Below are 9,666 nucleotides of genomic sequence, written 5' to 3' on the forward strand. Positions count from 1 at the left end.
TGAAAGCTCCGTTATGCAGACTGCCATAGCCGTCCGCGCTCTGCGCGTCCCGCTTCTCTTCCAGATCCAGGAGGACCTCCCTGTCTTCTCCCCGCAGCTCCGAGCTCTTCCGCAGCATGATGGCAGGAGGTCCAGCCGGCAGGACGGAGGCTCCTCATGAAAACTGAAGGAGAAGGGAAGAGGGAGCGGTGCGCTCCTGCAGAGGAAAGATGCTGATGCTGTGCCTTTGAGCAGAGCACAGCAGCAGCAGCACTCTTCCTCTCTCTTCCTCCTCTTCTCTCTGCAGACCTGCAGACCTTCACTGCCTCTGCTGAGGAATACCGTAACGGAGCCACTATACAGGCAGCAGCTTCACCGGCACGGTGCATCTGATTATCCTCACTTCGGAACCAAAGAGTTCACTCACTGACCCACGAAAATACCACACGCCCCACCCCGGACTGCAGGGAGGCAGGAAAGTTTGACTGGACCAAAGCCAGCGGTGCTTGAATCCATGACTGACAAAAGTTCTTTAAAGAGGAAAAGCTTTATTTAAAAAAGCACCACTTTACAACAGAGTCTGTAAACAGGAGCAGATTCAATCGAGTCTCACAATCTCTCTTTATCCAATACATTTAGGATTATTCTAATCCAATTTGTCCCAATCACTAATAAATCATAACTATTGATTAAATAAGTGACCAACAGTTTACATGAAGTCTTTATAATCTCGCTCCCTGAACCTACGGGGTGAACCCCAAAAAAGCAACCTGGACACATGCTCTATGGGGGCCCTCATGTCAAAGGGCCAACAGTATGTTTGCTAAAACATGGTAGATGCACAGAATAGAGTAAAATATTATGAGATGGTACAGCCACACCACCCAGAACACCCGATCTCGTCTGATCTTGGAAGCTAAGCAGGGTTGGGTCTGGTTAGTATTTGGATGGGAGACCACCTGAAAATACCAGATGCTGTGAGGCCCTGAGACAGACTGGAGACCTGTCCAGGGTGAACCCTTCCTTCGCCCATCAGTAGTTGGGGTAGACTCTGACACCCCCACGACCCCGAAAGGGAAAAAGTGGACAAGAAGATGAAAAAAAGGATGAATGAATTATGGTTAAGTTTAGCGTCTACAGCGTCACAGTTTCTTGTCCACTTTTAGCCAAAGGTGGACATTTGTTTAGTTGCCAGCCCCGGGCTGCATGGCACCCTAGGCGAAATGTGATTCTGTTTTTTTCGTCCATGTTCTTAACCTTTACACACCTGAGGCGTCGCGGCTTAAACTGTAACTTCTCAACTGTTAACACGATCAAGGTGATTCCAGTTCTCCTCCGGAATCTACTGGAATAATCGTGTCAACGGTTGAAAAGTCACAGTAAATCAAAGAACAGAAACACTGGAGCTCTGGTGTTTAAAGGTTAAATATCTCCTCCTTAGAGAGATTTGCTTCTGCAGCAGCCTCTTCTCTGGTCCAGTTTATTTAGACCGTGTTGTTGCAGTTTCATCCACGTCTTAATCATTGCTTACTTCCGTTCAATTAATTTCAAACAGGAAGACTAAACCATGTTTCATTCAAAATGGTAGGAGAGCCCCCAAACTTTGTTGCAGATCTCAGATTCCTTGCTTGAACAGATATTTACATAGAAAACACCAGAAAGTAGAAGTTGATCGTCAGACTGAAGTTCTGTTGTGTCTGAAACATCTGGACTTCCTGCTCTGATGTCCAGCTTCATTCAATAAAACACCAATATAAAGCACAGCTTCCTTTAATAACTTTATTATAAAGCAGGTCAGAGGTCATCTTAGGGCTCCACAGAGAAAACAGAAAACATCAAAGACAGAAAAGTGTTAGGATTTTACAATATCATCACAATTCAATCCAAAAGTTTGATTTCCTTTAAATCTGAGCCTGATTTACTGCATTAAGGCTGAATTCCAACAACTGTACTTGAATAATTACCTATAAAGGATTCGCATTAGTGATATCATTTAGCGTTTGATCAGTTTATTCTGTTTTGTTGTACTTGAACTACAGTGTCATACCAAAATTAACACTTCAGATCCTGCCTTTCCTCATGTGTGAAATTCAAGCTGGTTTTCTGCCAACTGCTAAACATGATGACACATCTATCAGAGTGTACCGTACGTTTGTCATCTTACAGTCATTGACCAGCAATGGTGAACGCCTTAACACTGTTCAAACACATTCGCTGATAATCCCACCAAGCTGTCGGGTTCAATCCAACAACTGAAACTGGACTCGCTCAGGAAGGACTTCAAGATGCTTTAAAATCCACAATAAATTATTCAAGATTTCCTGGAAATCTGCGTCACTGCAGGAACCAACTGATAAGAAAGCAAATTCCTTAGGTATAAAATGTGAAAGAAGCACATCCAGAGAGTGTCGTTCTACCTGAGGCTCCATTTCTTAGAAAAAAAACGACAGATTAGTGAGACAAAGTGGCACTTAGGCAGATGGATGGATGCTTCATGCAGAGAACAGGTCCAGTTTCTCATGTCCTCAACAACCTTTCTGGAAACGTTCAGACTGATCTGCAGTTCAGTATCCACAGACAAAGACCTTCCACCACGTCTCAACGTACCAAACCAACTGACAGGTTTACAGTGTAAAGGGTGGAAGTGTTCATGACATGAATGCAAATGAAAATGAAAAAGACCTTTGCTTTCACATGCATTAAAGCACACAGCACTATTTTCCAAGCATGAATATTTAACGACTTGAGAGGCTTTCTGAGGAGCAGCTCTGAGCTTCTGAACGTTCAAACTTCAATCAAACACAGAAGCTCTGAACATGAAGGAGTCCCAGTTCATCTTCATGAAGCTCATTCCACAACAGCCTCATCACAGGCGGGTCCTTTCAGACCCCAATGTCTGAGCGCAGCTGCTCCCACTGTCCTGAAAGCACGTTCTACGTCAGAGTGTGACAATGAGGCGAAATCCATGGGAGTCTGTGACGTTTCATCCTTCATGACATTTAAATTAAACACTTTACAAGTTCGTACGGGCATGAGTCCATATGTCCGACGCAGAGCTCTGTGCAGAACGTGGAGAATCGATAGAAGGTTCCACCAGTAGCTGGCTGGACGGTCCTTTTGGCCGTAAAGCCCCAGACAGACTTTTGTGGGCAGGGACGGTTCCCATCGGAACACTTCCCATCAGGAACAGTTTTCCATCGGAGCAGTTTCCATCCTCGGAGTGGTGTGCGTTCAGAAGCAGCAGAGCTTGTGACCATAGAGACAGTGAAGATTAGCACATGTTCCCTCAAGGATCAAAGCGGATTCATCTCAGTCTGTAACAAAGTGCTCAGTAACTGAACAGCACGCTTCTTCCCATTAGTTCCTCCATCAGACTAGTGATGGTTCAGTCTAACTAGCAGGCCAAGGCTTGAATGATTCATGTTCATCCTGCTGCTATCTTAAAGGCAAACGTCTTCATGTTTCCTCCCGTTTGGAGCGCTGGGTTTCCTACAGAAGTGTTTGGTCAGAGCAGCTGAGACGGCAGCTCTGCTGGCCGGCTCAGCTGTCCTTCAGCACCACGGTTCCCGCTGGGCTCTGCCTCGAGCCAGACTGTCTGCCCGCTGCCAGGCGCTCTTCATCAGCTCCAGAGCCTCCCCACAGCGCTTCTGCACCAGCGCATCAAACACGTCTTTATGGAGAAGGTCCACCTGTGAACACATCATAACCATGAAGCTTCTCACACTCTGTCAGAACACGTTAGCTCTCTGCATCCTCTGACCTGAAAGATGGCTTTCCATGCTCTGTCCAACGACAGCAGAAGACGACCTCTCTCCTCACAGCCGCTGAAGTACAGAACCCACGGAGGAAGGAACTGTGTCCGATCTGCTGCAAACTCCTACCAACAAAACAGCAGAGAGGCTGAACCCATGAGGGAAGTCCTGAAGGATAAAAGTCCCTTTGTTCTGGAGGAGCTCACTGGGCTGTCATGAGCTGCCTACAAACGCTGGAACCAAACCACTGCTGGGGTAAAAGGGCCAATACCAGGGATGGGCAAACTGTTTACATGTGGGACCCCAAAGGTCCCACATGTAGACGCGACAGAAAGACCAGACCTGAAGCAAAGTGTGTAATCCATCTCATTAGACAAAGAAGTCCCATGGAATCTGGATGAACACCTGCTTTCATTTTGAAGTTTAAAACACAACATTTTGGAAATTTTTCTACAAAATTGTGACTTTTGTTTTCATTTTGGAGCCAATTGCACTAATGGGTCGATATCCGTCGGGGAAAAATGCAAACTGAAAGACATTCTGTGTTCATGTGGTGTTGGAATGATTGGAAAAATGACCATCTCACTTGAAAAACACACATTAATGTTAGAAAAACCTCAATATCTTACAAGACCACATAAAAGCAGAATGAGGTTTTGCAGCTAAAGAAAATGTAATGTATTTGTAGTGCACCATCTATGGGTAGAGACCAGAATTACAGGGAAAATAAAACAATAAGAATTATCTTTTTCTTTCCAGTGTGGCGGGGCAGATTAAATTGCTTCATGGGCTGCATGTGGCACCCGAGCTGTAGTTTGCCCACTTCTGCTCTATACCCAGCATAATCACCTTTTTGAGATTTAAGTGCATTATAATGTTCAAGCCTCACCATAAACAAACGCCAAAGCAGTATTTTGATCCGTTCATGCCTTCTTGAGTAATCCTCTAAAAACCTGTGCTCTGAGCACTAGCCCCTCCCATGAAAATGAGCGGGTTCTAACGAGCTGATGTCACAAAGTGAGGAACAGCCCCTTCAAGGAAGAGTCTGCATTGCCAGCTCCGCCCCCAGGCTGACACACACACTTCCTCTGCCGGGTTAACGGTGACCAGCCAAACACTTTCGTTTTAAATGCATAATACCGTATATCATCCAGCTTTGACCCGTCTCTTATTGACGGTGTGTCCAAAAGCCGTCGGGTCTAACAGCCGTTCTTTACTCTAGCAGTGCCCCCACCCCACTCATGTTTTGGCAGACTTACAATGATGCAGTACTCCTTGTCGGGCTCCAGGCTGACGCTGGTGATATCACAGATGTCGGCACTTCCCAAAGACCGGAAGAAGCTGGTCTGACAGTCCTGATGGCAGGTGAGGAGCTTTTCTTTTGTCACCACCAGACAGCAGGGGATACAAGGTGAGGGGGTCACACCCTGAGGGATGACCTGGAATCAAGGAGGAAGAGTTTAGCTGCATCTGGAATCCAAACAGGAGTTTACTTTTTTCTGAATATCTCTTAAGATCAAACATATTCAGCGCTGGCCACATCTGTTGGCATGAATGTGTAGAAATCCCAGCTCTGTGCAGAAACACCTACTCCTTTAGAGACGGACTGGCAGAGCAGCTGCATCCAGTCCGCCATTTCCTGCTCGTCGTTTGCGCTGAGTACCAGAGGGGGGCGCTCCGTCAGGATGACTTGAAACACATGGGGGTGCTCTGTGCTGCTGGACCGACGGCAGCCTCCACAGTGTTCACCACTGAAAACACAGCAAACTACAGAAGCTACAGCTTTCTGTGTCTAAAGCCACAGAGCATCGTCCAAGAGTCACGAGTGGACCGAAGCTTACCCCATGGTGACAGACAGGACAGGTGTGACGTCAGTTCTCTCTGCATACAGGTACAGGATCCCATTACTGCACAGAAACAGTGTTCATTCCATCAGATGTGTGGCTGTCAGAGGAACTGGAGCTCAGAGTGACCTTTAACCAGTTTACAGAGATACTAGCATAACATGAGTGATATGGTGGAGCAGATTCCAGCAAATGCCCCAAAAACCAGAAAAATGTCAAGTTTGGATTTAAACCTGAGTAAAGTTGGGTTGATTTAAGCTGAATGAGCTGCAGCTTTTTGTACATCAGCCGCCTGCAGGAGATGAAGGAGCTGTGACTGAGATGCTAGAGGGAAGAATGTTTTCTTTCCAATCTAAAGCCGTGAATGATGACCAAACTCAAACTGTTGAAGAGTTTAGGGCAGAAGGACCAGAATCCTTCAGAACGAGACGGCTGAGAGGAGGACGGATGTGAAGACCTCAGTACCTCAGGACCAGGTAGCAGCTCTTCCACAGCTCCTTGCCCAGGTATGAGGTTCCACATCGGTACTGCAGACTTCCTTCTTTAGTGTTGGAGGACAGTCCTGAGGTGTGTGAGCCGCTCTGGGGAGAGAGAGTCATGTCCATCGGATCCTCCCAATGAACCAGTGAATAGAGCAGAATAGAGACTTCAGAAACCTGAAGAAACAGAAAAACCAGGAGAAGATCGAGAAGAACTGTGAAAGATGCAGCTGTCCATAAGAGTGAAGGAAATGCATCTATCAGGGCAGAATCTGTGAGGAAACGTTCTCAGCTCATTTATAGGAAAACCAGAAAAAAAAACATTTTAAAAATACTTTGAACTTTTTTTTTTCTTTGTCAGGGAGTCAGCAACAATATTACCATATATCTATAGTGGCCGGCCTCCACTGGGGTCAGCTGGGGGGAGGTGTTTATGTTGTAAGCTAGTGTAGCGATGGCCAAGAAACACTCATTTGATTTAGCTTTTAAACTTCATGTGATGGCATACATCAACAAACACTATCAGCCTCAGAAAATGGCGCAAGCAGACGGTGATATGGAGAAGACAGCTGTAGAAAAAAAGATCAACAGCTAGCAAACAATTGTCTGGAGGAGGTACAAAGGAAGCGAACAAAGAATTAGAAGAACTTGTGTTGACATGGATAATTGAGCAAAGATAAAAAGGTGAGCGAGTCTCCGGGAAAATGATTTGCACTAAGGTGAAGATGATTTTTCATACGGACATTGATGACACTTTAAAGTGAAAAGAAACGTTTGCAGCCAGCTTGGGTTGGCTTACCAAATTTATGAAACACCATTAGCGGTCGATCAGTGAGAAGACAACGCTGGCACAGAAGGATGCAGAACACGTGAGTGACAAGCTTGTCTCTTTTTCATGTGGATTGGCAGAAAGCCAACTGCAGATGGAATTAAGGACAGTGAAATCACTGCAAAGAACGAGATGCCTGTAGCTCGACAGGCCTGGATCTACAACAGTGGAACCAGCCGGCAGCAGGGGCCCGTTCCAAGAAGCAGGTTCAACAAATTTAGAGTTTGAACCTGAACTTGGAGTCACTGGACTCAAAATTCCCAAACTCAGGGTTTTCAGTTCCAGAACAGCTGAAAATGTTTGATTCAATCAACTTGAAGTTGTCAGAACCAGAATCAGGTGTGAGCGTCGCGACCATAAAAAGCCCTGATCAATGGAGCAAAGAGAGCATGATTCACCATGGCAACGGGAACAAACACCTGAGTTTTGTACTTTCGGCGGCGGAAATTGATAAGTTCCTTCAAGCGAATGCGACTATAGGAGAACATTTTCTGCAAGAAAAGCAACACAGCTGCAGCGGTAGAACAGAGAGAAAATATCTGCAGTTATTTGAATCATTTCTAATAATGAATAAATAATGTCAGGAAGGTTATTTTGTCTCTTGTTAAGGAATGGTTTTTGATCTGTTACTAATCTAACCAGTAATCTCCGTAAACGTATGAATGACCAGTTTTGGTACCCCCCCCCTTTACTGTTTTTATCAAGTCTCATGAACCGGTGTGTGTGGGTTCTGAGCTTGTTGTATTTCCTAGTGTTCTGGCTTTCACGTGAGACCCGGACAGGTGCCGGCCAGCGCCTATGGCAGTGCTGGTGAGAAAGTTAAGGAAGAAGCAGTTTTTCTGTTACCTTACCCGTTTTTTTTTAATGCTTAAGGTATTGCCTTAAGCCTCGTTTCCACTGTCCGGTACGATCCGACCCGGTCCGGTATTTTGACCGTTTCCATTGTAAAATGGACCTATTAAACAGTACTAGAGATGTCAGTCAAGCCACGATTCGATTCACAGTTTTAAAGTCATTATTTCAATTTTTTTTTTTAATCAGAATGAATTAAAGGTATTTTAAGGCCAAGTATTCTTTTTGCCCCGTACATCAAACTGTCTGTTTTCCTACTAACAGAAAGGATTCAGTACAAATAAACTGAAAATTATACATAATAATCCTGGATCAAGATTTGGGAGATTTCCACTGCTTTGACGTTTTGCTCCGAGGTTCTCTCTATTGTAGGAGGTGGAGGAGCGCTAATGAACATTAAAAATACAATAGAAGAAGAATCTCCTCCTGCTGATACCTGTGTGAGCGCTCTGCTCTGGTGGGGATACACCTGCTGAGCGCACGTTCATAAACTAGCGTGTTGGGGGGTCCTGGCTGCTGCTGCTGCCCTGGTGGGGGGTCTTGGCGTAGGGATTGCCGGGTGCTCCCCCCCCCTTTGTACATTCCATCTTTATTCACATTACTAAACCATAAACTCTCACCTGAGCACAGGTGTCAGCTCACCTTTGCACTAATAGTATGTGTGACAGAATGAAAGGCTTTATTTGTGTGATTTGTATGATTAAGTGTGTGAGCTGCAGTTATATTGAGTACATTCTGACTAGTTTAAATGTGGAGACTATCTCAACCAACAGGTGTGTTTGTAATTACAGTGTGTGTGTGTAGACAGGCCCCGCCCATTCTAGTTTACTATTTAGACCTGGATGTTTTATGATGTTGCTTCCCTGTGTTGCTATCTTCCTACGCGCCTGCATAGAAAACTATCAAATTGATTTTTTCATTATCTGCATCGATGAACATGTTGACGAGTTTGAATCGTTTTTTTACCGATTCCCAAAGAATCATTACATCCTAAAACAGGAGTCTGCAACCTGCAGCTCCAGATCCACATGTGTCTCTTTCATCTCTCCATGGTGGCTCCAAACATAAAATAAGTCATGGAGACTGCTGATCCAGACATGTCGACCATCAGAGTCAGCAGCTCCTGATAATGGCTGCTTAACCAAAACTACATAAAGAAAACAAATAAACAAAGCCAGTAAACTAAGGCCTTGTCCACACGTAGGCGGGTATCTGCTAAAACAAATATATTTTCATACGTTTTGGCCTTTCATCCACACGAAACCGAAGATTTAAGTCACTGAAAAAGGTGCACTTGGAAAACTGCGGCCTAAGTGAAGATTTAGGAAAACTCCGGTTTTGCGTCTGAGTGTGGACATGAATAACCGGTGATTTACATTTTTAAACGTCACTTTTTGCGACAATTAATGCATACATGTCAGTACTAGCTGCGTTTCCATTACACATTTGCGCAAAACTTTATCTAAATTCTAGGAATTTTGAAAAAAACAATGTTTGGAAATTACACTGTTTCCATTAAATCATCATTTTGCGATAAAGCAAAAACCAACTCACGCAATAAGTCATTAAAAACACGACGATGAATGAGAACAAGTATTTTTTTCACTAAAAAAGGAGCATTGCGGTGACGTCACAGCTCTGTCTGGAGAGCGTGTGCCGCGCAGAGTCTATTGACAGTCTCAGGTGAGAAACCTGTTCAGTGGTTTTTAAATGAATAACCATTCTAACAAGTAAGCTGCTGGACCTTTCTCTGTTTAAAAACACAACGAGATCCATTTAAGTTTCTGTCCCTGCTCTCGCGCTTTTCCTCAAACGAGACTTCAGCATCTTCAGGCTCCAAGCTGCAGAGGAAGATATGAGGAAATCTTGGTGATTTTATTATGGAGGAGCTGCATGATTCCGTATGACACTTAACTTATAATGAGCTGTGA

General features: G+C 44.7%; 1 protein-coding gene and 1 pseudogene across 4 annotated transcripts in view; one reads left to right on the top strand and one right to left on the bottom strand.

Moving 5' to 3' along the window:
- The first annotated feature begins 846 nt into the window (after nucleotides 1-846).
- Nucleotides 847-963, top strand: LOC112152580 (annotated as a pseudogene).
- Nucleotides 964-1,733: 770 nt separating this feature from the next.
- Nucleotides 1,734-9,666, bottom strand: part of plekhm2 (pleckstrin homology domain containing, family M (with RUN domain) member 2) — a 20,109-nt gene continuing 12,176 nt past the window's right edge. For 2 of the 4 annotated variants that reach the window (XM_024280605.2, XM_024280610.2), the window contains 6 exons: nucleotides 6,041-6,231; nucleotides 5,573-5,638; nucleotides 5,323-5,482; nucleotides 4,991-5,170; nucleotides 3,740-3,856; nucleotides 1,734-3,668 (listed from right to left, as the gene is read on the bottom strand). In XM_024280605.2, coding sequence (XP_024136373.1) covers nucleotides 3,531-3,668; nucleotides 3,740-3,856; nucleotides 4,991-5,170; nucleotides 5,323-5,482; nucleotides 5,573-5,638; nucleotides 6,041-6,231 — 852 coding nt within the window. In that variant the 3' untranslated portion in view covers nucleotides 1,734-3,530. Of the gene's footprint in view, nucleotides 3,669-3,739; nucleotides 3,857-4,990; nucleotides 5,171-5,322; nucleotides 5,499-5,572; nucleotides 5,639-6,040; nucleotides 6,232-9,666 lie in introns of those variants that run through there. The other 2 variants (XM_024280616.2, XM_024280623.2) reach the window with 2 other exon arrangements.

The sequence above is a fragment of the Oryzias melastigma genome, linkage group LG7 (genome assembly GCF_002922805.2).
Source record: "Oryzias melastigma strain HK-1 linkage group LG7, ASM292280v2, whole genome shotgun sequence".
NCBI classification, from domain to species: domain Eukaryota; kingdom Metazoa; phylum Chordata; class Actinopteri; order Beloniformes; family Adrianichthyidae; genus Oryzias; species Oryzias melastigma.